The sequence below is a fragment of the Serinus canaria genome, chromosome 26 (assembly GCF_022539315.1).
Source record: "Serinus canaria isolate serCan28SL12 chromosome 26, serCan2020, whole genome shotgun sequence".
In the NCBI taxonomy this organism is placed as follows: domain Eukaryota; kingdom Metazoa; phylum Chordata; class Aves; order Passeriformes; family Fringillidae; genus Serinus; species Serinus canaria.
In genome coordinates, this window is record NC_066339.1 from 1513429 (window position 1) to 1541029 (window position 27601).

A 27601-nucleotide genomic window follows, 5' to 3' on the forward strand; every position below is an offset into this window, starting at 1 on the left:
TGCACCCCTCAAACACCTGCAGCCCCAGCACCCTCAGCATCCCTGCAGCCTGCACCTGAACTATCCCTGCAGCCTGCACCTGAACCATCACATACACATTACCTGGGGAAACTGAGGCCTGAGGCCAAGCACAGCCCCCAAAGGCCCCAAACCACTGAAGAAAACAGCAGGTGGATGAGGTCCTCTCTGTGCCCGTGGAAGTCCCATCTCAGCAGGGTGCACCTCCCGCAGGGCTGGAGCTCCAGGTTCCCCCTCACCCACTGGTGCTCCCCAAGCCTTGGGAGCCAGGGGCCCTGCTGGGGCCTCACCACCCCGGTGTTCCCTTGGCACACCCTCCTTTGGGTGCCACCAGCCCTGGGCAAGGGGCAGCCATGGCCAGGGGCAGCTCCTGCTTTGGCTGCTGGCCAGGTGCTGCCGTGGCTGTACCTATGGCAGGTGACAGCAGGGGGACAGGTGACACCGGGGGGCAGTGGAACGGGCTGCAGTGGGGCAGGAGGGCTCAGTCCTGCTGTGTGTGCCAGGGGCCCCAGCGGCACTCCCAGGTGTGTGGGGGGCTGGGGTGCAGGATTGGGGTGTGCCCCGTGGCATGGCTGGAGGTGCTGGTGCCAGCTGTGGCAGGGCACTGCCAGGGGTGCAGGGAATGGACCTGCCGGGTGCAGGGGAACAGCACGGGGGGCACTGGGGCACAGGGGGGATGGAGGTGGGGGTGCTGGGTGCAGCAGGCACCAGGTGAAGAGGTGCTGGGAGCACAGGAATGCGGGCTGGGGGCATACTGGGGCGCAGGCTGCAGGGGAGCTGGGGCACAGCTGTGTCGGGGCGCAGGGCTGGGCTCGGGGCGATGTGCCGGGCTGTGCGGTGCAGCGGTACGAGGGTGCACCGCCCTCCCTCAGGCCATACTGTGACCTGAGGAGCCCTGGGTTACCGAGGGCCGGGGATGCCGGCAGTGACCAGGGCAGGGCTCTGGGATATTCCGGTCTGTCCGAGCTGTCCGGGCTGTCCCGGGGACCCGGCCGTTCGGTACGCGGTGCAGCGGTTCCTCCGGGCCGGCAGGGGGCGCGGCAGCGGGGCGGGGGAGGCGGTGCGCGGGCCCCACCCGGTGCGGCAGCAGGGCCCGCGGCGCGCGGACAATACCGGCGGCGGCTCGGCCTCCATCGGCTCCGCTCGGCCCTGCCCGGCTCCACCCCGACTGGCCCCGCCCCGACTCGGCCTCGCTCGGCTCCACTCGGCCTCGCTCGGCCCTACCCTGCCCGGCCCCGCTCGGCCCGGCCCGGCCCGGCCCGGCTCCGCTTTGCTCGGCCCGGCCCGGCTCGGCTCCGCTCGGCTCAAATCGGCCCCGCTCAGCGCGGCCCAGGCCGGCCGGCACCATGCTGGCGCTCTTCAACAAGCTGCTGGACTGGTTCCGGGCGCTGTTCTGGAAGGAGGAGATGGAACTGACCCTGGTGGGGCTGCAGTACTCGGGCAAGACCACCTTCGTCAACGTTATCGCGGTGAGCCCGGGGACGCCCGCATCGCCCCATCCCCGAGGGGTCACGTGCCCACCCAGGGCTTCACCCTTGGACCCCCCATTGTACCCCCACTGTACCCTCATTGTACCCCCATTGCATTCCAATTGCATCTCCATTGCACCCCCGCTGCATCCCTACTGCACCTCCATTGTACCCCCATTGCATCCCATTGCACCCTCATTGCATGTCCCCATTGCTCCCCTGGGTATTTCTCTGAACGTCTCCGCCCTATCGCACCCCAGCCTGAAAATGCCTTTGGGAGAGGGTGCAGTGTGGGGTGCGGGATGGAGCAGTGGGGTGCAGTGTGGGGTACAGGGTGGGGTGCAGGCTGCAGTGTGGGGCACAGTGTGGGGTACAGGGTAGGGTGCAGGCTGCAGTGTGGGGTACAGGGTGGGGTGCAGGCTGCAGTGTGGAGCGCAGTGTTGCAGACCCGGGGCGGCCCAGGCAAACCGCAGCGTTCGCTCCCCGCATCCCCGGAGCTGAGGGGGTGCTCGGGGCGCAGCCGGAGCAGACCCCGGGGCAGGGTCCGGCTCGGCCCTGCCCTGTGGGCCGGAGCTCCGGCCGTGGTCAGCGGTCGGTGCCGGTGCCCGGGCCGGGCAGTGCCTCCGGGGCACTGCGGGAGCTCCGCTCTCGGACCCGTAGCACCGGGCGCTTTGTCATCGTCGCTGCCGCCGCCGGGACGCGCAGGTGGGGCCTCAGTACGGCTCCGCCGCGTTCGGTACCACCGGGGTTCCTTGCCCGGGGGCCGGTGTGGAGCTGTTTGCCCGCCGACCTTCCTCGGGAAGCACGAGGTGCTTCACCGCGGCAGCGTGCTGTGGGTGCCGCCGCTCCTGCAGCAGCACCCGAGCGGGGCAGGGCAGGGCAGCGACCCCGCCCCGGGCCCCTCAGCCCCGGCCTCTCCCCGGCCGCGCTGCTCATCCGCGGGGTCCCTGCATCCAGCAGAGGATCAGGAGCTGCGTGTCCTGGATCCCGGCGCCCAGGGCGTGGCTTCACCCGTGGGGATGCTCGGCAGTCTCCCCTCCAGCTTTTTGGGTTGTTCGGGCCCTCTCAGTAGTGATGGTGCAAGGCGGGAGGATCCTGGAGGGTGGATTTGGACTGTTGCCCCCCGAGGTGGATGGACATGATCATGGAGGGAGGTGGATGCAGATCTGCCGTGGTTCACCCACTGTCCCCGGTCCCTCCGAAGTCTGTCCCTGCCATGGCTACAAAGCAGAGTGAGTTATTGGTGCTTGCTCAGGGTGCTGGAAGCTGCTGGGCTGTCAGAAGGGACTTTCAGTTCATATAGAGGCTCTGTTGCATTGCTCTTTGGGAAGTGCTGAGGGACAAAAATGTCCTTCCTGAAAAGTCTAGGGGCAGAGAGAGGACACCCCAAAATGCTTTTCATCCTGGAGATGATGGCACTCCTGCTCTCTTGCTGGAAGTCACTTTTCAGTGCTCCAGCCTCCTGCTGGTTCCTCCCATAAACCAACATCAGCATCTGGGGACAGGGAACAGTCTGGCTCTGGGCAGTGACCCTGAGCACCATTCCTCTTTTTGGGGGACCTCTCCCTGCCATTTGCATGTGTAATAGTCAATTTTTGCAATCCCATGCCATGGTGGTGCTGTGTGTGAGCTGCTCCTGCTCTTGGTGTGCTGGGTGATGCTGCCTGTTAAGAGCACCCAGGCTACCTTAAAAATGGCCAAGTAATTTAGTGTTGGTTTTAATCACCCAGTTAAGCTGTGAAGGGTGATGGAGCTTTATCCCAGACCTACTGCACTGGACTTTGCCTGCAAAGGGCAACCCCAAGGGTTGGTGGTTTTTTGCTCCCTGTTCCCCATTCTCCTCTCCCAGCAACATCTGGAGCAGACAGGGCTCAGTGTGAGCTTTGTGGGGTTTGCTTCTGTGAGTAAATACTTTCTACCTGGCACTTTAACTGTGGGCAAGACCCCATTGGCAGGACCCATGTGCTGGGACTCTCTCTGCTTAGCCAGGATTGCTAGTGCAGGGAAAGGGAATTTTGAGGAATTACAGCAGCTCTTGAGGCAGCTGAAATTGGCACCATGGCCTGCTGGTGTGTCAGGTCTGTTGTGGAGCGTTTGAGACCCTCACACGGCAGCCAGGCTCAGAGTGCTGAGTTTGGCCTCTCAAGCTATTTGGAAAGTTCAAGTTTTGTGGCAGATGCACACAGAAAGAGGCACCCACGTTTGAGAAGACATCCTGGAAAGAAGGATTTGTTGGGCACAGCAAAATAGAAGCATGGCACAGGAAATGCCAGCTCGACAGGAACTGTCTGAGAAGGTCTGGAGGTGCCTGGCTTTAGGGTGTTGCAATGGGGTTATTGGAAGGGGAAATAGCTGTGATCTGGGCTTTGTGGGGGGATAAAACCTGAACTGGAGAAGTGTGGGATTTTGTAGTGTTGGAGAGATGTCACAAGAAGGGGCGAAGGTCCTTTCTGGGACTGGAGCTGCTCTGGGGGTTTGGCACCATCCTTTTCTTGCAGGATTTGTAGCTGCACCTGAGTGAGAAGTGGACTCTGGTTCCCTGGAAGGTGGGTGGCTCCCACCAACAGCCAGGCTGTGCTTGTGGCAGGCAAGGGCTTTGCTGAAGGCAGCTGTGATCAGGGTCACTCCTCCTGAGTCACCCGCCTGGGGTGGGAACTTTGATTTTCAGAACTTATTTTGTCTTTTCCTAGCTGTTGATAGGTGAGGCTTGAAGTCTTTCCTGCAAGGAGAAGTGAAAACTGTAGATACACCCCTGGTCTTGATTTAACTTGAAGCTAGTGGGCTTTTAGCTGCCTTTTCTCCAGTGTGGTGGTGCCATGGATGACTCAAGGGTGTTGAGAGCTCCTCAGCAGGTGCTGGGGCCCAAAACCTGTCAGTGCAGGCTGTGGTTAGAACAAGAGAGCATTGCTGCTTTTTAACATCTCGTGCTTTCTGCCTGTGCTAAAGCCTTCCAAGAGAGTGGAGGCACAAGTGCCAGGGTCTTGGACTTGTGGTGGAGGCTTTGGGGCACCATCCTGTGCTTCAGCCCTGCCTGGAAAGTGATTCAGACAAGTGCTTTAAGAGGAAAGATGGAGCTTCTGGAGTGAGTTCAGTGGAGGCTGTGAAGATGCTGACAGGACTGGAGCATGTCTCTTTTGAGGACAGGCTGAAGGAGCTGAGGCTGTTGAGCCAAAAGGCCAAAAAGAGGTGGCTGAGAGGGGCCTTCATCAGTGTCTGATGGGAGGGGTCAGAGGATGCACCAGGCTTTGCTCCCTTGGGCCCAGCACTGGAGCAAGAGCAATGGACAGGGACTGATGCCCACAAAGTTCCACCTGGACATTTGGAAGAACTTTCCTGTGCAGTGACTGTGCACTAAACAGGCTGCCCAGAGAGGGGGTGGAGTCCCCCTCCCTGGAGACATTCCAGAGCTGTCTGGGAATAATGCTGTGCCATGTGCTCTGGGATGATCTTGGTTGAGCAGGGAGGTTGGCTCAGGTGACCCACTGTGGTCCTTCCAGCCTTGCCCATCCTGTGAAACCACATCAGCCTTGTGTTTGGCTCCAGGTAGGATGGTGGATGGTGGGGCAGGTGCCAGCTTTCCAGCAGGGATCTCAGGGGAGGCATGGCCTGGGAGTGGCTCAGAGGACTGCAGAGCTCAGCACCTTTTGCCACCCCTCCTCAGAGGGATGCTGACCCCTTGGCCAGCCAGATGGCCCACCTGGGCAGGATGTGCCCTGGATGAGCCTGGGAGGGAATGTGCAGCTCCAGGTGTGCTCTGTGTCCAGGGTTTGCTAGGGAAGTAGAGCAGAGAGGTGCTGAGGAAGTAGCAGGGTGATGTTGTTCTGATGCATTTACAGTCTGTCCTGACACCCACCTCTCCCAGGAGCTCTGGGTGTGCCCCAAGTGGGGTCTGGCAGGGCCAGCGTGGGTGGGAGGTGGCTGTGGCTTCTCATTGTGCCTCCAGCTGCACACCTGGGCCCTCCACAGGTGTGTCTTTGCTCCTTACCTTCATAATGCAAAAGGCAGCAGGTTTTCTGGGGGGGTTTCTCCATATTCCTGGAAGAGGAGGAGAATCTGGCTGAGGCATGTTCGTGTCTTGCTGCTTCAAGCTCTGTCAACATGAGCCGAGAAAAATGGACAGTGTGGCTTTCCTGAGATAGGATCCCAGAGTTATTTGGGTCTGAAGGGACCTTTAAAGATCACCTTGTCCAAGACCCTTACCCATCCAGCCTGATCTTGAACATTCCCGGGGATGGGGCAGCCACAGCTTCTCTGGCTAACCTGTGCCAGAGCCTCACCTCTCACATCATAAAACATTTCTTTTATATATTTTTTATATATAATTTTCCCTCCTTGTTAGAGCTTGGATAGGGTTTGGCAGGGCCTCAAGTGCCACATGTCAGGAGTGCCAGGCTGGGCAGTTTTGGGCATGGTCCAGGCAGTGGTGGGAGACACCCAACCCAAGGTGCTTTGGGCTCCTGCCTGTATCCCACAGAGGCCATACTCTGGTGCAGACACAACCGCAGAGACCCAGGGCTGGGCTTCCAGCACTGCCATCTCTGCCCTCTGGGGAGCAGGGCTGCAGAACAGCCAGTGGTGTATCTAGAGCAGGTCACATCACTTCAGTGCCATCCTGTGCTAGGACAGGGTGACAGCCACCTGGCCACGGTTTGGAGCAGGGCCTGGCCACCTCAGCCCTGTGTGCTGCTCACCAGAGCAGGAGGAGGCTGAGGTGACTTCTCTGCATGTGCCAGTGAGCTGAGGTCCCAGACCCTGTCTGGGCCAGGGGTGATGGCTGAAGTGGCCATCAGGTGATGTGGTGTTCATGTGCATGTGTCAGGATGGGCTCAGCATTAGCTGACGGCACCATTTGCCCTGGCCAAAGCTGAATTCTGGCCACCTCTCCCAGTGACCCAACTGGAAAGTGCTGGGGCTGGGCAGAAAAGTCTCTTGCCTTCCAGGCAGGGCACCAACGCAGAGTGGTTTGGGCAGAGCAGTGGGTGACCCTGGCAAAGCCAGCAATGAACAGGAGTCTGTAAAGACCTGATCTGCCGTTTGTGGCCACAAAATCCATCTTGCCTCCAACAATTTTTGTGCTTCCCAGTGGAATTGGGTTGGACTAGATCTTGAAGGTCTCTTCCAACCTAGTCATTCTGTGAATTCTCTGAATTCTGTTCTTAAGCAATTGGTGTGGCTTGGCATCATCTTCAGGGTGAGTGTGGATGCTATGTCCATTACATAACCAAAATTTGGAGGAAGAATGTGTCCAGTGAAGCTTTTGTTTGTCTCCATCTGGGTGCTTCCTGCTTTCCTGGCAATGGAGCTGTGGATGGCTGGACCCTGCAGGGAGTTGAAAATATGTGTAAGGCACCAGCATCAGAGGTAGTTGGAGAGGGAAGAGGAAACTCTGTGTTTCCACCACTGAGAGCTGCTTTCAGAGAGCAGCTGATGCAGGATGAGCTGATGGAGGAGGAGCACGTGCAAGATGCTTGTGTGGATGCTGGGACAGCAGGGAGCACGGGGGAGCCATCCTGGAGCACAGTGCCTTGCATTCCCTGCTCAGCCTGTTCTGGACAGCCCAGGTAGTTTTGTTTTGGCCCTTTGGCCGTGGACAGCCTGGAGGCAGGTGCTGCAGTGGGAGAGGGGTTTGGGGCAGGGAGCAGGGCTGTGGTCACTCACACAGACATGCTCTGTCCCACCCGTGGAGGAAAGAAGAGGTGACTCCTGGCTCCTGCAGCTCACCCCTTCCTGGAAGAAGCTTCTGTCACATGGGAACATGTGACACACATGTCTAGTGTGGCTTTTGCACAGCCAGCAGATCCTATGATGTGGTCTGGAATCCCTGAGGGAAGTGCCTGCAGCTTCCAAGAGCTCTTCAGCAATTGCTCTCCATGCCACCAATCAAAGCCTGAGAATTCCTTTGTTTCACAGAGCTCAGCTGTGTGTTGAACCTCAGTCCATAGGAAATGTCCCCTGTGGATCCCTGCCTGCTTCCCCTCCTCTCCCCATGCCCTTCCTCACAGTTCTTTCTGGGTGCAGCATGGCCTGAGCACCCCTTGGCTGCTGGCTTTTGCTGCTGAATGCAAAAGGGATGTGAAAAAGGGAAGCAGGGTGTTTTGCAGAGCCTTTGGAAGAGGTCAGGAAAACCCTGGGGACTTGCTGATGTGGTGCATCTGGAGGAGCCACAGGCTCAACGGGGCACAAAAATCTGTTTATGACAAAATAGCATAAACTGACTTCCTGTTTTGAGGTTTGTGTTAACTAAGAGAAAAGCCCTCAAGAAACTGAGGATTTTAAGGCAGTAAAGACCTGCTAGGATGAGTTTGGCCATGATTGGTGGTTCCTGCAGGTTTCTGGCACTGATTGCTGAAATCCCCAAGGCTGCACTGTCCTGGTTGTCAAACATTCTGCCCTACTGGCTCCTCACCATTCCCCTGCATCTCCCAGGATGCATGTACAGGCCATAAGCATGGTTTGAGTGCCAAGGAAGCTGCTGGAGGTGAAGGGCTGTGCCAGCTCCTGTCTTCTCCTGCCCTAGAGCTGCCACATCCCTGCTGGGACTGCCTGTAATGTCCTGGGCTGCTCCACCTGGGCCCATCCTGCAGCCTTGGGATTTGAGCAGCACACTGGAACATGGGGTGGGCTTTGCCAGACTGTTAGAGATGAGTGATGAGATGGTGGCTCTCACAATGGAGGGTGAACATTGTGTGTGTGTTAGGAGAAGTCTTGTAGATGTAGAGTTGTGTTACTGTGATGTGTCCTCCCCTCATTGTTATCATGGGATGGCCTTGGTACTTGGGGCACTTGGGAGGGTTGGCTTGTTACTATGGCAACACCTGAGCACCACCCAAGGTGTAGGAAAGTGACCTGCACCCCTGGAGAGCCAGGAAGGGGTTAACTGACAGGACTTTAAGGGGGTCTACAGATATAAAAGGGGGAGCATCCATTTTGAAGATGAGCACGTGGCTGATAGTCACAGGGGCTCCCAGTGCTGTAATTTTTCCTTATTTAGTCCTTTTGTTGGATTTTTGTAAATGTTTAATAAACCTTTAAAATTTTAAAAGTGAGAGTTGTTTCTCACAAGACCCCTTGGTGTGTGCTGGGCACGGGGCTGGTGAGCCAGCATCAGCAGAGGGAAGGCTCCTGCTCACTGCTCCCACAAGCCTGACCTGTTCCACAGCAGAGCTGGGATCTCAGGCATCTGATGCATAAACTCAACAGACATTGGAGCTGCACTGGGAGCACCTCTGGGGGCAGGAGAGGGGCCCTTTGTGATCCCCGAGTCACCCAGCACAGGCAGGATGCAGAACTGGGGGAGCAGTGCAGACAGTCTCACTTGAAAGCAGAAGTCAGTCTGGTTTGAGCTGGACCATGAATGATACCAAGCACAAAACATGCTGGTGCCCCCAGGACCTGCAGCTGGGAAGGAGCTGGAGCAGGAGGTCGCTCCCTGAGTGGGGATCCCAGCCTGAAACCCCGGGGGTCCTTCCAGGGCTGCCTCACCAGAGGTCACTGCAGAGGAGCAAGGTCTCAGCCTCCTCCAGAAAGGGTTTGAGAGAGCTGGGATGGGCAATGCCCCAGCCCATGGGGACAGCAGTGAGTCCAGGGCTGAGGGTGGCAGCTGGCTGCAGGGTTGGGGTCTGCTCTGGGGCACCCAGGGCACCTGTGCCCATTGCAGCAGCCACAGCCTCATGTTTTAGGAATGGTATTCCCCAGTTTGGTGTTCCCACTCGTGTGAGGTGTTGGCTGCCTCTTGCTTCCCCTTCCCCCTCCAACTGGAAGCACAAAAGGCAGAGATGGTGGGTTGAGATAAGAACAATTTACTGGAAACAACAACAAGATAAGAAGACAGTAAGCAAAACCACTAATAACAAAAGTGTACCAAGAGAGGGTGATTTACATGCAAAATGCTCAGCCAGCCTGGGACAATGACACAATGGCTTCCCTCTGCCCGCCAGGCTTTCTCCCAGCTGGAAAAGAACAACATTCCCATGGTCCTGGTGGCACTGTGTCTCCTGGGCTCTGTTCTCCTGGCACGGACCTGCAGGAGGGTTGCACCGTGCCCAGGGCAGGGCTGGCAGAGCCCTCGGGGTTGTTCCAGGCTTTCAGCCTTGCTGCCCTGCCAGGCCAGACTGGCCCCATTCCTTCACCTCCTAATGCTGTCCCACCTTGTTCTTGCAGTCAGGACAGTTCAATGAGGACATGATCCCGACGGTGGGTTTCAACATGAGGAAGATCACCAAAGGGAATGTTACCATAAAGGTAAGATGCAGTCGTTACTGCTGGTGAGGGCTCTTGGGATGAAGGGTGAAGGTGAGGGAGGTTGGTGGCTCTTCTGCTGGAGGTGGAAGAATTCCAGGGATCCCAGCTGCAGCTCACAGAATAGAAGCATGGCAGCATTAAGGGTGGAAAGTCCTTTTAAGATCGAGTCCAACCAGTAGTGCCATGTTGACCACTAAACTGTCTGCAAGTGCCACATCCAGGTGTTTTGTTAACATTTCCAAGGATTCCACCACCTGGGAAGTGAAAGATTTGCCCTGTTAGAGTCCTGCAGGTACCCACCAGAGGAGGTGGTGGGAAGGGCTGTAGGAGATCCAGACTTGTGCAATGAGGGCCAGTCTGGGCTGCAAAGCTAGAGCTTTTCTTGTATCTCTGGCTTGCTGGTAGGAACTTATGGATGTGGTCACTTTGCTGAGGGTGGTAGTGCTGGGAAAAACAGGTCATGGCTTGCAGTGGTGGTCTCTGCCTTGGGAGCAGAGGAAGAGGAGGGTTCTACCTGGATTTTTCAAGGGCCTGGGATTGTACTGGGAAATAGGTCTTGGACAGGCTGGAAGAGCTGGCTGGGGGATCTCTGGCTGCTGCAGGACCACTTTTGAGAGTGTGCTGAATGTTCTTAAATAGGAAATGCCTCAGGGAAAAGGCAGCAGGTGTGATGGGCATGGGGAGGAGCACCCAGCTTGGGCCAGGGGTCCCTGCATGCCAGCACACACATGGGGGTTCAGCATCCTCCAGCTCCCCTTCCTGAGGTTTCTCCCTTCTTTATCAAGTCAGGAGCCTCCTCCTGAGGTTTGAGCTAGAGAAGAGAGGATGGGAGTGGGTTTGGTGCACAGCCAGAATGCCCCAGGTGGGGGAGAAAGGGTGTAGGGCAGGAGTGTGGTGTGCTGGGCATGGTGCCAGGGTAACGATGCCATCTCCTCACAGCTCTGGGATATCGGGGGACAGCCGCGGTTCCGCAGCATGTGGGAGCGATACTGCCGTGGAGTGAGTGCCATTGTGTGAGTATCCTGAGCTCTGCTGTCACCCCCTGCCATCCTATGAGTGTCCCAGAGCCCTGCTGTCACCCCCTGCCATGGTGTGAGTTTCCCAGAGCCCTGCTGTCACCCCCTGCCATGGTGTGAGTTTCCCAGAGCCCTGCTGTCACCCCCCTGCCATGGTGTGAGTGTCCCAGAGCCCTGCTGTCACCCCCTGCCATGGTGTGAGTTTCCCAGAGCCCTGCTGTCACCCCCTGCCATCCTATGAGTGTCCCAGAGCCCTGCTGTCACCCCCTGCCATGGTGTGAGTTTCCCAGAGCCCTGCTGTCACCCCCTGCCATGGTGTGAGTGTCCCAGAGCCCTGCTGTCACCCCCTGCCATGGTGTGAGTGTCCCAGAGCCCTGCTGTCACCCCCTGCCATGGTGTGAGTGTCCCAGAGCCCTGCTGTCACCCCCTGCCATGGTGTGAGTTTCCCAGAGCCCTGCTGTCACCCCCTGCCATGGTGTGAGTGTCCCAGAGCCCTGCTGTCACCCCCTGCCATGGTGTGAGTGTCCCAGAGCCCTGCTGTCACCCCCTGCCATGGTGTGAGTTTCCCAGAGCCCTGCTGTCACCCCCTGCTGCTGCTGAGCCTTTCCAGGGGCTGGGGCCCCACCCCACCCCGGGCTGCTGGGGTGCCTTTGCTGCCTGAGCTGGACACCTGTGTCAGGAGCTGGAATCACTGAATCATCATGGAGTCATGAAGGTTGGAAAAGGCCTCTAAGATCATTAAGTCCAACCATTAACCCAACACCACCATATTTATTCTCAGATGGTTTTTAAACAATGCCAGGGGCAGTGACTCTACCACTGCCCTGAGCAGCCTATGCCAGGGCCTCACCACCCTTCTAGGGAAGAAATTTTCCCTAATATCCAACCTAAACCTCTCCTGGTCCAACTTGAGGCTATTTCTTCTGGTCCTGTTGCTTGTTTCCTGGGAGGAGAGCCCAACCCCCTCCTGGCTCCACCCTCCTGTCAGGGAAATGGAGAGACAAGAAGGTCCCCCCAGAGCCTCCTTATTTCCAGATAGTTCCCCTGGGGACTGATGTCTACATGGGCTTTGAGCAAAGGACAGCCAGGTCCCTCCAGCTGTGCTAGACCCTCCTCTTCCCTTCTAGCATCCCTCAGTCCAGCTCTGTTCCTCAGAGCTCACCCTTCCAGGCTCCCATGCATCCTCTGTGCTGCTGCTCACCACAGGGGCTGAGCCCTTCCCACAGGAGAGGCTGGTTTCCAGCTCAGGATGTTTATGTGCTGCCAGATAAATCTTGTGCTGAGAGCAGGAGTCTCACCTGCTACTGAGTCAGCAAATTTGAGTGTCCCTGGGTGTCCCTTGCTTGCAAACAGTGCAGGAAAAGCAATCCCAGGGAGTCCACGCTGGGGGTGAACATGGCACTCATGAGAAGAAGTTTGCCTGTTCCAAAGGACAAATACTGATCTTGGGACACCATACTGGGGTTACCTAAACCCAGTCAGAAAATGAGATTTATGGGATCTTTCTCAAGTGACCATCCTCTGAGATTTGGAGGGCTGCTTTCTATGCTGCCCTTCCCAACTCTAAGCCTTGGCAGGTGAGGAGTGGCAGGTGGTACTGCTTGTTCTGCATGTTGGGACATGGCCTTGGACCTGCAGGAGTGTTTTTATTACACTTTTTATTACAATGAGCTTTACTGGAAATGACAAAATCTCTGTCCTTTCACTCCTTTTGCTGACTGCTTCCATAATGTCATAATTTTGGCCCATGTGGTTGTCAGGAAACAAACGACCTATCAGCATCCAGGTCACACTCCAGTCTGCCCTCATCACATCGAGCTGTGTCAGGTCCCTTTCCCTTTGCTCTCAGCTCTCCCCTGTGCCCAACATGCCAAGGGCTGGGGCAGTCCCTGGGGGTGTTTTTCCCTCTTGGCACAGCGTTCCCATTTTCCTGTGTTAAGCACTTTAGCAGTTAGTAGCTCTTTTCCTATTTTTTAATAACTCCCCAAAGCCTGATGAGCTGGTGTTTCTCACTCCTTCTCTCTCAGCTTCTTGATCTTTGAAATCAAGGCTGCTTTGATCAGTTCCTCACCTAAGTTTTGTCTTCACTGACAACATTTGCAGGATAAAAGTTGGCCTTTAAGAACAAAATCCTTTCCCAAATTTCCACTTCTGCTCAGGGAAGCATTGGTGGCCACCAGCTTCACATCCACATGCTCCGTGGCCCCTCCCAAGATACCCCATTGATGGGATGAGGAGATCCTTCCCCTTCTTAAGTCACCTCTGCATCCTCAGCTTCTCCTGCCTTCTCTGCTTGTCCTGGGTGTTTACATGGCAGCTCCAGTGCATGTTGTTGGAGACAATGTGTGTCCTGCAGCTCCTGCTTGGCCTTCCCTTGCCCAGCCAGTCACTGCTGTCAGCTGTGACAGCTGCAGAGACAAGGATGAGGTGTTCCCCCACTCCCCTGGGAGACATGAGCGGCTCTCAGCTCCACAGCCATCCTTGGGAAGAGGTGAAGAGATGGAAGGATCCTGTTATCAACCCCCTGCACGTGCTGACCCAGTTCCCAGTGAGCTGCCATGGGAGGAGGTTTGAGGGTGGCACAGACACAGCACGAGGCTGTGGAGAACTGGGCACCAGTGCTCAGGGCTGTCCCTTTCCTTGCAGGTACATGGTGGATGCTGCTGACCAGGAGAAGATAGAGGCCTCTAAGAATGAACTGCACAACCTGCTTGACAAGCCCCAGCTCCAGGGCATCCCGGTGAGCCTCAGTCATGCTGCCCAGGCTGGGCACTGCCAGGCCTTGCAGAGCAGAGTCAGGGAGGGGCTCCCCTTCTTTTGAGGCATCACTTCCCTGCTGCACTCCTGAGGGACCAGCTGGGACAGTGACACTTTCTAGGTCGGAACTGGGGCAAGCAGCACAGAGGGAACTTTGGGGCAGAGAGCACAGATCAGGCCCCCTGGGTGAAATCTCCTCTCACATGGATTTGCACCTCATCTGTGGTGTGACAGGAAGGTGCTGTCTCCTGTGAGAGGGGCTGCTCTGCTGTGACATGTGCAGGAGGTGGGACATGTCACAGGTGTGCTGTACCTGTGTGTTGCAGCCTGAATTGCTGCTAGTAAAGTCCAGGGTAAAGAAGCAAAGAGGGCCTTTGCATAATATTCACAGGTGTTAATTCAGCTGTCTAGTGGGATGTCCAGGTCCCAGCCCACACACCTGCAGAGTCCTGCTTTCTCCAGAGGCCTGGGGACTGACCCTGGTCTTGGGGCAGTACAGAGATGAAGGCCAGTCAGGGAATAGGGAAGGTGTGGCTCAGGAACATAGGAACAGACATAGGAACAGGGGAAGGAGCCAGTGGTGTCTGACAGCTTTTTGAGGGACGTTTCTTGTGTCTCCCTAGACCAGGGAATGCCCCCCAGGGTCTCCACACCTGTGGGGTGGGCTGTGCACCAGCCATCCCAAACCAGCATCCTTGGAAAGGAGCTAACTGAAGATCTTGCCATGGATCCCAAATGTCCCTGCCAGCTAAATTCAGCTCCTGACATACCAGGCTGCAGTCACAGGCCTCTGAAGGCTCTCTTCTGAGAGAGGCTCCTCACTGGAACCGGGCTGGGGGAGATGCTCATCCTGAGCTGCTGCAGAGCCCGGCCCAGCGGGCAGCTGCAGGCTCGGCACCGCCCCTGTCAGGTGACAGTCACATGGCTGCTCCGGAGGGACAAACCGGTCCTGCCGGGACACATCAGTGATGGCACAAACAGCCGATCCTGCTTTGGGCTGGCTGTCTGCACAGTGGGGTCTGCCCAGCATCCAGGACTTGCTCCTGCTGGGTGGAGTCAGTGTTAGCCATTTCACTCCACTTTTTGCTCAGAGACAGTGAGAGGCTCCTGGGAGGATGTCCTGGGTGGCACAGCAGATGCTGGTGCCCTCCAGAGAGGATGAGCTGTGGGGCCATGTCTGCACTGGGAGCATGCTGTGCATGGCTAATTAAGGCAGTTCATTGAAGTGCTCCCCCTCCTGAGTTCTGCTGAAGAGGTTTCTCTGTCTGGGACATCTTAGTGGAGCAGCCAGGGCTGTCTGGTGTCACTGCTTCTGAGTGGCAGGAGCAGGTTCCTGCCTGCTGGGTGGCAGGGTGGTGGCTGGGTGCTTCAGGTGTCCCCTGTCCTGCCCTGCAGGTCCTGGTCCTGGGGAACAAGAGGGACCTGCCCGGTGCCTTGGATGAGAAGGAGCTCATTGAGAAGATGTAAGTGTGCCAGTGTCCCCTGGGGCACAGGGGTGTGACACAGTGTGACCCCCCCTGGGCACAGGGGTGTGACACAGTGTGATCCCCCGGGCACAGGGGTGTGACACAGTGTGACCCCTCCCTGTTCTGCCATGTCCCCCCCAGCACAGTTGCCCACCTGGGGTGGCACTGTGGGCCTGGGGTGGCTGTCAGAGTCGAGTGGCTGAGGATATCTGAGGTGACACCTTGTGGAGACACAGAGGAGCTGGAGCCACCAGTGCCAGGGCTGGGTCCCACGTGCCACACGGTGGCGTGGGGGCCTGGCACAGCATGGCACTGCCTGCTGGAGCTGGTCTCCCCCAGATACCATCCTGGGCAGTGGGACTGGCCTTCTCCACAGGGGCAATCTGGGATGCTGCACTGACTCCCAGCATTTCCTCCCCTTCAGCCACCTGTCAGAGCACCTCTGGACTGTGGGCACCTGTGCAGCCCTCCTAAAGCCTCCCTTGCCCCATCTGCAGGGCTGCAGGGCTGGGGGGACATGTGGAATTTGGTGGCCAGGGTCTCTGTGGGATTAGGTCCCCCCTGCCCTGTCACATAGTCCCCCCCGAGCCACCCTGCCCCTCAGGCATGGAGCCGTGGTGCCCTCACCTGACCCCACACACAGCTCCTGGAGAGCCTGGGGAGCTGCTGCCCCTCCACTGTGCCCTGTCTCAGAGACAGAGCCCAGAGAGGCCCTTCAGGGGCTGCCCAAGATGTCTGCCATGGCCACCCCACCCAGCTCAGAGTGTGCAGCCAGACTTGCTCCCTTCCCCCAGGAACCTCTCTGCCATCCAGGACCGAGAGATCTGTTGCTATTCCATCTCCTGCAAAGAAAAGGACAACATTGGTGAGTGCTGTGGGCTGGGGGCAAGGGGGCGGCCCTGGGGATGGTGACAGCCAGAGACAGAGGCTCTAAGTGTCCCCTTGCCTCTGCAGACATCACCCTACAGTGGCTTATCCAGCACTCGAAGTCCAGGCGAAGCTGAGGTCCCGTGGGCCTGGCTCGGATGGGAAGCTGCCATTCTCCAAGCCCATGCCCCTCTCTCCTGCTCTGTCCCTCCAGCTCTCTCTCTAGATGGGTATTTTTAGGGGACCCCAGACTCTGCTGACATTGGGGCAGAGTCCTTGTTTTTATTGTAAAGAAGATATCTGACTGCCCTCCTCTCCCCTGTCCTCTCCTCCCCTCTCTTCCTCCATTTTGGCACTGTTCTGTTGTTGTCTGTGTATACAGTATATATATATGTATATATATTTTAATTTTTTAATTTAAGGGATAGTGCTGTTATTAAATTGGGCCCTGTGAGCAGTAGGAAAGCTGGGGCTCCCCAAGGCCAGCCAAGGGTCAGCGTTGGGAGGAGGAGGAGGAGGGTGGTAGCAGAAGGCAGCCTTTGGGGATGGGGCTGTGCCAGCTGCAGGCAGGTCCCCTGGGGCTCCCTTTCCCCTTCTCTGGGTGTCCTGCTGCTGCCTCCAGCAGACACCACCCTGGGGGTGTTGGGGGTGCCCACCTTGTCCTGCCTGCCTTGGGCTTGGGGTGGGGGGGACGTGCCAATGCCACCTGCAGGCTCCTCACCCCTCCAGGGAACAGAGATTAGCCACAAGCCACTGCCATCAGCCTCCCCCTGCTGCCTCCACTTCCCCAACCCCTCTTTGGGGTCCAGGGCCACTTGTCCCCCTGCCCCACTGTCCCCTGCTCTTGTGCCTGGGCCAAATCCTGCCCACTGCCCAGCCTGGCTGCTTGGGGCACTGGTACCAGTGCTGGGTGGCAAGCAGTGCCAGCAGCTCCTGGGGGAGCTAGGGCTGGCACCTGCCTCCCACCTGTCCTGGGGCTGCTTCAGCCCCTGTAACTTCCCAAGAGGGCTGTGCTGGCTCTCCACGTGCCAAGTGGCATCACCTGTGCCCGGCTGGGGCTGCTGGCTCTGCCCTGGCCTGGCACATCCTTTGGGATGCCAGAGAGGGAGGGACACGTGGAGGCACCTGGAGACACGCTCAGAACATCTGTGCACCCTCAGTGCTGCTCACCAGAGCCAGGGGTGTGCTCTGTTCCTGCTCCCCATGCCCTGCTCCCTTCTCCCCATGCCTCCCCCCATGCCCCCTCCCCACGCCACCCCTGCTCTGCTGCCCTGGCTGGTGGGCACAGGAGCTGTGGGGCAGGGCCAGCAGGGCTTGTGGGGACAGTGGTCAGGTCTGTGTGTGCACAGGGGGGACTGGAAGTCCTGTGGGGTGACAGTGGCTGTGGCTGGCTGTGCCATGGGCTGGGGCTCTGAGGGGCAGCCTGGGGTCTGGCCAGGTTATTTGGGGACAGTCTGGGGACTGGGCTGGCACTGGAGGCTGGGTGAGCAGGGGAGGCAGCTGCTGGTCCCAGTGCAGGGCTGGGGCACAGGGTGGGGATGGCTGGGGGGGGCTGCAGGGCCCCCTCAGCCCCTTCCCGCTGGGCTTCAGGGCATCAGGCTGGGAATTTACCTTCTGTTCTTGTTTTTGCAGAATTGCACAAAGAGAGGTTTCTTTTTGTTGTTGTTTTTTTTTTTTTAATTTAATGACTTGTAAAGTGTTGTCTCCCCCCCACCCTCCCTTTTTTTTTTTTTGTAAGAGATATTTTGACTCAGATTTGACCTCTGTTGGGAAATGATTCTTGTAACTGTACAATTTTTTTGCCTCCTAATAATAAATTAACAATTTTGCGTTGCGTGTGGGGTTGCTGCCACGTTACTTCCTCACCATCTCTGCCACCCATCCTTGGGGGCCCTGCCTGGGAGGGAGGTCCCTGTCCCCTGGGCAGCACTGGACACTGAGTGGCCATTGAGCAGGCACCTCTGATGGTTTCAGATCCTCGTTTCCTTGGCCTGGGTGCCAGGACCAGCTCGGGCACTCCATCCATGACCATCACTGCTGCTGGACCTTCCTCTGCCCCTGCTGTGTCCCAGAATTGCTGCAGAGCCCTGCTGGGTTTGGTGGGACTGCAGTGCTCCTGCCCCCTCTCCCTGCTACTTCCCCGGCGCTGTGCCCACTGCTGCAGGACTCCTGTGTCCTTTGGAGATGGCCTTCTCCATGTCCCCAACAGCTGGTGGCCATCGCTGCCGGGGTCCTACGGTGCCATGTCCTGGGGGTACCCCTGCCCTGCCCTGTCAGCTGCCCCAGGGTGGGAGCAGGGCTGGCCCGTGGGGTGCTGCCCCAGCCATGGTGCCAGTGCTGCCTGCACCCCCTGCCCCTCCCCACGCCTGCAGCACAAGCCTGGCTTTGTTCACCCTTGGCCCAGGCTCAGGAGGAGCGATGTGGACCAGGCACATGAGGGGTGCCCTCCCCCACCACCTCAGAGCCACCAGACCCTCCCGGGACCCCGCTCGCCCCGCGGGCACTCTGGAGGTATGGCCTGGGCTCCGAGCCCCCCTGCATCCCTGGGCCGAGACCAGACCCCTCTCCTCCCAAACTGTGGGGCCCAGCACGGGCTCGCAGGGAGGAGGATGAAAGGAAAAACCCAGTTTTGTGCTCTCAAAAGAAAACTGGGGCTTTTGTTTCCCTGGAAACGGCTCTGCGAAAGCGAAGCGCGCGCGGGGCCGGTGGGTGTTGCACACAAAGCCCGCACTGAGCCCCTGCCTTTCACTGCTCCTGGCAACCGGCTCCCTCTCCCTGGCACGCCGGGGCTGGGCGGCTGCCAGCCCTCGGGACAAGGAGCTCTAACAGCTCCGGTGGACGGGCTGTGTGGCCAGGCTGCCCTCGGGCAGATCCGTCCCGCCTGCTCCCTGACCCCCCTGCCCCTGCCGGGAACGTGTGGGCTCGGAAACCCTGGTGCCCTGAAACTCCTCGTGGGACAGTTCTGTCCCTGCAATGGGCACGTGCATGGGGGCCAGGAGCCCTCTGGGGCAGTTTGGGGGAGATGCTCTCAACCCAAGGGCTCCCCAAGGGGTGCTGGGGGTGGTGGTCTCACATCTTCCTGCCAGCACTGCAGTGCAGCACCTTGGTTGTGTATAGTGCACGTGGGGAACCAGGCAGGGGGCTACCTAAACCCTCTGCTGGGCTGGCTGGACTTTACTGAGACCAGTTCAGGTCCTACAAATTGCCCCAAATCCAACACTTCAGCAGGCACCCTATCACTCTCAGCATTACCCCACAGGGAAGGAGCAAAGGGGCTGGGGGCCTTTCCCCATCTCCCCTGGCTGCTGCCCGCTCTGGCACAGCTGCTTCCCTGCCCTCCTGCCCCCCAGCTGCCCATGCCCACCCCAGAGCCCCCCAGGTTTAGGGAAGAGCCATTCCAGGGGGCTCCCAGGGCTCAGCCCAGCAGTGCCAGCAGCTGCAAGCCACAACTTGCTCTAGGTTACTGGTTTATTGAGCTCATACAGGCTTGGATCCGTGGGATATGACCAGTTGGACCTTTTCCTCTTGTGGAGGGGCTGGCAGGAGGGGAGGGGGCAGGAAGAGGGCAGTTTGTGTTTGTTGTGTCCTCTGTGAGCCATCATGGTCAGCCTCTGCAGTTTCAGGTAAGACCTTTCCGGCACACCACCATCTCCAGAGCAGCAGCCCCAGGGAGCCCGGCCAGGCAGCTGTGACAGGAGCTGTCCTCGCTGACCTCGCTGCTGTCCTCGCTGACCTTTGGGCAGAGGCAAGAGGGTCACCAGGGTAGCCACGGGGACTAGCATTTCAAGCCCCACGTGCCCAGTGCTGGGTTTGAAGCCCACAGCGCAGCCCCCTGAGCCATCTCTTTCTCTTGTTCCACATCCAGACACGAGTACTAATGGCAGAACAAGGTTTGGTCTTGGGAGGAGGTGGTGAAACGATCGCTACGGCTCCCTGGTGGCACTTAGCATGGGGTGCCAAGGGCCAGCAGGGGCGGGGGAGTCTCCCGGGGCTTGTCAAAGAAGATGGAGGAGGACATCTCGGTTTTGAGCTTGCTGTCGGCGCTGCCCTCGCTGGAGGTGGTGTCGGGGCCGCAGCCCTCGCAGCAGCAGCAGCAGCAGTCCATGAAAGCCTGGCCCAGGGGACGACAGAGACACAGGAGCAGGACGGGCGTCACCGAGCACTTAAAGAACAGGAAGAACTGGTTGATGAGGTTGAGCAGATCCAAGGTCTGCTTGGACACGTCGGGGGACATGTAGGCCACCACGATGTTGCAGACGTTCTCGGGGGTGGTGCAGAGCCCGTAGATGATGGTCAGGGCGATGATGGTGCAGTTGAGGTGGCCCTCGCTCTGGCCCTGCTTGGCACCCCGGCTCTCGCTCTTCTTGTCGGGGCCGCGGACGCGCCGCGTCACCAGCTGGCAGCTGACGGTGAAGAGCACGGGCAGGCAGAAGTAGCAGCCGAAGTACCACCACATGCGGGCGTTCTGGTAGGTGAGCACCAGCGAGTAGATGGACTCGGGCAGGTTGGACGAGGGCTTCATGGTGCAGAACTCGGTCATCACGCCGGACACGGGCGACGTGTCCCGTGCCAGCTGCCAGAGCAGGATCTCGGGCACTGACAGTGTCATGGAGCCCACCCAGATGACGGCCAGCTTGGCGATGATGGACTGGCACTGCTCGATGGGCCGCGTGCTGGCCTGGGGGCTGGTGGCTGCGTGGAACCGGTCGATGCCCAGGGCACAGAGGCTGAAGGTGGTGACTCCCAGTGATGAGACCTGGTGAGGGAGGAGGCACAGCAGGGGCATCATGGCGGGCTTGGCTCTACCAGGCTCGGGGCAAACCCCTGGCTACCTAAGACCACCACCCCGCCTCCAAAGGCTGTAGGGAGGTGATGGCCTGTGCCTGCATCCCAGGGTTTAGAGTCACTTTTCTGTGACTCCTAAAAGGATAAAGATGCCCCCTGCCTCTGTAGTTCCTGCCCAGATCCCTTTTCTGCAGAAGGGAGAAGTTTAGCTGGATGTCTGTCTGTCCCTCCAGCCAAGGTGGAAACAGCAGGATTGTCCTTCAGGCTCTTGCTCTGTTCTGGATGGCCCTTGCAGAGGAGAAGCAGGGACCATCATACCCTCCAGCACTAGGTTCCCAGGGTTCCCAAGGCCTGTCCGGACAGGCCAAGTGAGTTGAAGGCGCTCTTGTCCCAAATCAGCTTGGGGCAATTTCCGCTGCATTGAGAATAGCAAGAAAAACATCCCCCTTGCCAGAGGAGGAGGCCAAGGGAAGGAGAGGATTCGCTGTGGCTCTGGGAGGGCTGGCCAGGACTGACCAGCATTCCCAGGCCCAGAGCTGGGAGCCAAGTCCCACAGCCCTTGGCCAAGATGATGGCAGAGTCACATGCTGGTGTCCCAGTGCTGGGGCCATTCCTGGCCTCACGAAGCCATCAAACATCAAACCCTGTGCTGAAAGACCTTCCCACCACTCAGGAAACCTCCCAGGGCTCCATGTGGTGCCCTGGGAACAGCCTGGAAGACTGTCCCCCTGACCCCCCAGCCTTTTCCTTGGCCCTGGGCTGGTCACTGCAGCAGCTGATGGCCAGAGTGAAGCCAGCACTCAGCAGCACCATCAGTTATGCACAGCAGCATCTCCCCAGACAGCCCCAGCCCCATCCTGCACTCAGCTCCACCTCCCAGCATGTCCCAGCTCCTCTGCCCAAAGCCCAGAGCCAGCCTGCCCAAAGCCCTGAGCCAGCACCAGCACACTGCACCTGTGCCCTCGCTGGCACCTTCAGCCTTTGGTGCTGCTGTGCTGCTGCCTCCTCCCCCTACACCCTTCCAAAGGCTCTTCCATCTCTCCTGGTGCCCTTGGTCCTGCGGAGCACCCATCTCCAGTGCCCTGGCAGGGATGGCACTGGTGGCATCAGTGCAGCACATCCCTGCACACAGCCTGTCCCCAGAAGCCCCTGTAACCAGCTTTGCTCCCAAAGCCTGGCTCTGTGCCTGAGCCACAGCCCCACCAGACATGAGCCCCTGGCCTCCAGAGAGGTTTCCCTCTCCCAGCTGACGCTGCTGGGATTTGGCTCTGGCCTGGCTGTGGCTCCCTGCAGCTCCCTCAGCTGAAGCCCTGGAGCCCTTTCTACCCATGCTCTGGGGGGCAGGAGGGCAGTGCAGGGCTGCTGCTGGGGGCTGAGCAGGACCCCCCACACCAGGACCTGTGACACGCTCATCCTTCTGCAGCACCAACATCCCACCAAAGTTCCTGTCCCTTCCTGACCCCTCTGGGACCAAGCTGTCCCAGGTCACCCTGGTGCTGCTGAATTCCTGAACCTGGTGGTGCCACCCCCAGGGTTCTCTCAGGGGGACAGGGAGCCCATGAGCAGCAGATCTTCCTCAGCTCCTCCTTGAAACAGGGTCTGTTTTGGGGACATCACCCCTCCCTGGGACACTGAGCCACCTTGGGCAAATTCCTGCCCCTCTCTGAGTCCCGCAGTTGGAAGCCTGAGGTGGAGGACAGGGGTGGGGCAAACACTCCAGCTAGTGAGAGGATGGGGTGGGACACCTCTGAAGGAGCAGGGGGCTGGGCAGGGGCACAGGGGAGCAGGGGGCTGCAGGGCCCCCCCAGCAAACACCCCATGTCTGTGCTGGGCTGTGCAGGTCTGGGGCTGGGCTCAGTGGGACACCCCGGGCCATCCCCCTGCACCCAGAGGAGCCAGGGGCGCAGCTGGAGCTTTAGGGCTGTGCCCAGGCAGGGACCCCAGCACAGTGCAGACCCTGGGCATGGACAGTCTCCTGTCACAGGGGACTGTCACAGGAGACTGTCACAGGGGACTGTCACAGAGACTGTCACAGGGGACTGTCACAGGGGACTGTTCTGGGGCCAGCAGGGCACAGAGCACCTGGAACAGGCCAAGTGAGGTGGGTGGATGCTCAGGGGAGGGGCAGGTTCTGAACCCTGGCTGGTCTGACCAAGCCTGAGGGGTTCTTCAGAGACCTGACCCTGTCTCTGAGCTCTTCCAGGTGTTTGCACCCTTTGACAAACATGGCATTGACCACAGAGAACAGGCAGGCTTGGTCTGTGTGTCCCACCAGGGCACAGAGGGGCACAACTGGACCCAAGGTTCCCTCGAGGATGGGAGATGAGCACACTCAGGGGTGGTTTCCAGTATCAGCCCAGATCCTGCCCTCTGGGCAGTTTTTCTCATTCTGCCATCCCCTGTCCCCGCAGTCCCTCTGGCCCCCTCAGTGCGTGCCTGGCTCTCCCTGAGGGTGGCCAACCTGTCACACCTGAGCTTTGAGGACAAACCCAGATCTTAGGCTTCCAGACCTCATTTCTGGGCTGTCCCATTCCAGTTCTGACCAGCACTGTCCACCTGCAGCCCCCTGCCTTGGGCCATCCTCAGCAGCTCACAGTGGCCAGTTTCTGGGCCAGCACACTGCAGGGCTGAGCCCCCAGCTTTGAGGTGGGACAGGAAGAGACAGATGGAGGGACTCTGCTGACAGAAGTCCCTGTGCTGGCTGATGAGGGTCTGATGGGCTTTTCCCAGCCCTGGCAGCATCAGTGCTGGCTGCAGAGCCTGAGCAATGGCCTGGGACAGAGGGAAGGTCACTCTGGGGACTGTCCCTCAACTCCTTGTGCCCCACTGGGTGTCTGTGGCTGTCCTTGTGCCAGGCCACCAGCCCCATGGACTGCCCTGGAGCAAGAGGGCAGAGAGGAGCTGAGTCCTGGGTCCCTGGGGCCCTGTGCAGCCCTTACCTCCATGAAGGGCACAATGCGACAGGACACGTCCCCCAGCAGCCTCTTCTTGGTGATCTCGTTGAAGATGACCACGGGCAGGCAGAAGAAGAGGATGAGGAAGTCCCAGAAAGCCAGGCTGGCCAGGATGGAGTTCCAGGCACTCTTCATGTAGTAGTTGTGCCACACGATGCACATCACGGACAGGTTGGCCACGATGCCCACGGTGAAGACGACGAGGGACAGGAACACGACAGCGTAGGCGCTGTAGGAGCTCTCGGTCACCGGGTACAGCGGGTTGTGCATCTGCAGCCGCCTGTCGGACACGGTGCTGAGGTTGGCTCGGGGCTCGGCCCCGTCCCGCTCCGTGGGGACCCCCGGCTGCCGCTCCGACGGGTCAGTGCTGGAAGGCAGCAGGGCCCTGGTGGGCTGCAGGCTGCCGGAGCCCAGGGGCCGCGGGAACTCCACCCGCACCCCCGGCACGTACTGCTGCACCGACTTGGAGTCCTCCTCCGTGCCCCGGCGCTGCCTCTCCCTCCCCCCCGGCACCGGGGCGCTATCCGCAGCCTGCCCATGCCCGGTGCTGCCCGGGCCAGCCCTGCCCCGCGTCCCCGCGGCCCCCGGGGCCAGCAGCAGCAGCAGCAGCAGCAGCAGCGGTGGCGGTGGCGATGCCATCGTGCCCCGCTCCGGTGCCCTCTGGGAGCGGCGCAGCCCCTGCGCTCCGGGCACGGCCGCTCGCTCCGGCTCCGGCCGCGGCTCTGGGCGCCCGGGCAGCGCTGGGCAGGATAAAGCGGCGGCGGGAGGGGAGCCGAGCCCTCTGCTGGTCACCCACCGCCCGGGAGATGGGACAGCGGCCAGACTGGGCAGGTCCACAACCCCCGACACCCTCAGTATTTGCCTCGACATCCCCAAACAGCCCCGCAGCATACCCCCGACATCACACAGCATCCCCCAAACACCCTCAAACCTCTCCCCAGCATCTCCACAGCCTCCAACACCCCCAGCATGCTCCTCAACATCCCCAAAAAGCCCCTCAACATCCTTCTGACATCACGCAGCATCCCCCAAACATCCTCAAACCTCTCCCCAGCATCCCCACAAATCCCCCAGTATCCCCAAACATTTCACAATATCCCCCAAAAATTCTCCAACATCCCCAAACATCCTTTCAGCATGCCCCCTGGAATACCCCATCCTGGAACCCCCAGTATCCCCCAACACCCCCAGCTTCCCTCAGCATCCCCAACATCCCCCAAGATTCTGCAACACTCCACAAGCATCCCCCAAGTCCCCTGAGAAGCAGCCAGGTGAGGGGTGCCCACAGCCTGGCACTGGCCATGGCCTGCCAAGCCATCCTCCAAACATCCTCAAACCTCTCCTCAGCAGTCCCAGAAATCCCCCAGTATCCCCAAACATCCCCAGTATCTCTGCTCAGCTCAGCCTTTCCCATGGCAGATACTCCACCCTCTCCCTGGAGCAGGGGGCACTCAGGGGCCCCGAGGGCCAGCACTGGGCTCCTATGGCAATGGTGGCACTGGGCATGATGTGGCACATCCCCTGCACACTCAGCCTGGGCTCAGGACACCCTCAGATGGCCAAACCACCCCATGGGGATGGGGGCTGACAGGGCTGTCCCTGGCAGGAGGAAGCACTGGTGACTCCTGGAGATGCTTCTTGCAACCATGTGGGGTCAGATCTGCTGGCCCAGCTCTCCCAAGGCTTGGTGCTGCTTTTCCTGCTGACTTCAGGACAGCAGTTTGAACAGAACCCTAACCCTAACTGAACCCTAACCAGAACTGGGCTGCCTGATCTCTGTATCTGGGACTCCTCCCCAGACCCAGACTCTCACCTGCACCCACTATTGTTCCCTGTTTCCCCCTCCTATCCCCAAATCCACCTCATCTCCTCTGTCCTGGTACTCTGCTCCCCTCCCTGTTCTCCCTCCCTGCTCTGTCACCTCTTTCTCAGCCTGTGGGACTGGGGGGCCATGGGGAGATGCCCTCTGGGGACATGCCCTGTGTCATGCAGGCAGTGTGTCCCTGTCCTGCCCAGGGCAGTGGCAAGGCCAGGACACCTCAAACCTGCAGCCAGCAAACCCCATCTTTTCCCTTCCTGGGACCCCCTGCTTATTGAGAATTTGAAACTTTCTGTGCTGACAGGCACTGACCCCCAGGAGAACACTGCACTGACCTGAGGCTGTGGAGAAGCTTCCAAAATGGAATGACAGAACTGGGATTGTGGGTGCGGAGTTTGAATAGAAATGTGTAATATCACAGAGTGGAAAAATTAGAGTTTAAGGCTTTAGAATGTAGTAATATAGGTAAAGCCAGATGGAGGTTTTAAGGCAGAGGCTGCTCCTTCTTCTTCACCTTCTTCTCCATGGGTTTGGGTGGTTTTGTGTAATTGGATATAAAAGTTCACATTGCAGGGCATGGGTGGGTGTTTATTGGGTTAAAAGTGAAAATAATTTAGGTGTCTGCACTATAGGACACAAAATAAAATTACACACATGCTGGAACCTCCAAGGTAAAACGAAGGGAAGTTTAAATTCTCACTCCAACATTTATAGATTTCCAAAAGTGAGAGTGGATTGGAGGGTGACAGTGCCACCTCTCCAATGACACTGGACAAACCAACAGCCCATCAAATTTCTCCTCCTCCAAAAAAGAATGTAAAACAATTATTTACATAAAAATGCGTGAGAAAGTTTTTTACAAGAATGTAAATGTCAGAAGGCTTAGAAGAACTTAGAAGAACAGGGCAACCGGTGTCACTTCTTAATTGGACAGTTTATCCTTAAAAGGCCTTGTAGAGAGAGAGACAGGGCTCCATTTTTAGTTTGTTAGAGTGAAGTGCTGTAGAACTCAGGGTTTGTGAGGCTGTGACAGAGATAAGAGCTAATAAACATCTGAGTCCCAACAAGAAATACCATCTCACACATTTAATCCCAGCCCTGGAAAAAAGAAGATAAAAACTCAACCCCCTGCCACATCTGTCCAGCACTGCCCACCCCTGCCTGAGCCAGAAGGGACAATGGGCTGCCATCCCAGGGCATGGGGACACGGGCCTCCTGCTGTGTCCTTGGGAGCTGGGACAGACAATGGCACTGAAGGCAGGGCAGGGAATGAGCCCTGAGGCTCCAAGGATGCTCCTTGAGGGGAGGGTGTGCCCCAGGTGGGCAGGACAGGGCTGCAAGGGGTGCCAGGGGTGGTGCACAGGGTGTTGTGACCTGGGTTTATGGTGGGATGTGGGAATGTGGGACATTGCTGACAGAGTTTTGGTGGTGGAGCCTTCTGCTCTCCTCACAGCCACACTGTGCTCAGCTGGCACTTGGTGCTGGGCCACCACAGCTGGGCTGACACAGACTCTGGGGCTGGGGGGCAGAAGGAGTGAGTGCTCCCAAACCAGTGGGCTCAGTGAAGCACAAACCCCTCATCACCCCTGCCCTGAGCTGTCCCTCAGAGTGTCACAGTGAGGGTCAGCCAGGGCCACAGAGCCTGGCTGGGCTCAGCTGTGCCTGAGGTCTCTCCCTTCTCATGATGCCTCAGGTTTTGGCTTTTCTATTTTTCACATTCTGTGCTGCTTACTGAGTGGGTCTGGGCTCACATCAGGGGATGGAGAGCTCTCTGCACAGAGTAGGGAGACAAAACAATTCCTGCTCCAGCTGGGGACCAAGGACAAATGATCCAACTCTCAGCCCAGGAGCACAAACAACGTGGGCTGAAGAGAGAAAAACAAGCAGGGTGGGACTGCATGAACTAAAGCTGGAATTGGACAACTAACTCCAAGAACTGATAAAAGTGAGAGACCCCATGAGTGGTCTTGCATTTTGTGATCATTTTGGGGTGCAGCCCTGGCTGGGCTCTTGTGCTGCCCAAGGTGGATCCACTGAGGCCTCCTAATAAATCCCTGCTTTATTCTTTAGCTCTGTCCAGTCTCTGTTCTAGGTCAGCCTTCACCAGGCATCACTCACCCTGCTTCTGCAGCCACGTGCTGCTCTCTGACTCTCAACAATGCTCTGAGTTTTGAGCACCATTTGGAAATTCCCATGAGAAAAGGAGGAT

The 27601-nt window shown here is 58.5% G+C and overlaps 2 protein-coding genes across 2 annotated transcripts; one reads left to right on the top strand and one right to left on the bottom strand.

Annotated features, from left to right (window-relative positions):
* The first annotated feature begins 1142 nt into the window (after positions 1–1142).
* Positions 1143–16070, top strand: ARL8A (ADP ribosylation factor like GTPase 8A). Its single transcript, XM_009097326.4, has 7 exons — positions 1143–1487; positions 9648–9728; positions 10668–10741; positions 13391–13484; positions 14897–14964; positions 15762–15832; positions 15922–16070. The coding sequence occupies exons 1-7, from the start codon at positions 1365–1367 to the stop codon at positions 15969–15971; spliced, it is 561 nt and encodes a 186-aa protein (XP_009095574.1). The 5' UTR covers positions 1143–1364; the 3' UTR covers positions 15972–16070.
* Positions 16071–19288: 3218 nt separating this feature from the next.
* GPR37L1 (G protein-coupled receptor 37 like 1) lies at positions 19289–24443 on the bottom strand. The gene is made up of 2 exons (XM_050984949.1): positions 23559–24443; positions 19289–20590 (listed from the first exon to the last, which is right to left on the bottom strand). The coding sequence occupies exons 1-2, from the start codon at positions 24441–24443 to the stop codon at positions 19778–19780; spliced, it is 1698 nt and encodes a 565-aa protein (XP_050840906.1). The 3' UTR covers positions 19289–19777.
* Between the last annotated feature and the right edge of the window lie 3158 nt (positions 24444–27601).

Excerpts from the sequence above, each read along its gene's own strand:
- ARL8A (XM_009097326.4), top strand. The coding sequence starts at position 1,365 with ATGCTGGCGCTCTTCAACAAGCTGCTGGACTGGTTCCGGGCGCTGTTC. Across the intron at positions 10,742-13,390 it reads CGTGGAGTGAGTGCCATTGT|GTACATGGTGGATGCTGCTG; the intron begins GTGAGTATCCTG and ends CTTTCCTTGCAG. Across the intron at positions 13,485-14,896 it reads CCCAGCTCCAGGGCATCCCG|GTCCTGGTCCTGGGGAACAA; the intron begins GTGAGCCTCAGT and ends CCTGCCCTGCAG.
- GPR37L1 (XM_050984949.1), bottom strand. The coding sequence starts at position 24,443 with ATGTCGAGGCAAATACTGAGGGTGTCGGGGGTTGTGGACCTGCCCAGT. Across the intron at positions 20,591-23,558 it reads GCATTGTGCCCTTCATGGAG|GTCTCATCACTGGGAGTCAC; the intron begins GTAAGGGCTGCA and ends CTCCCTCACCAG.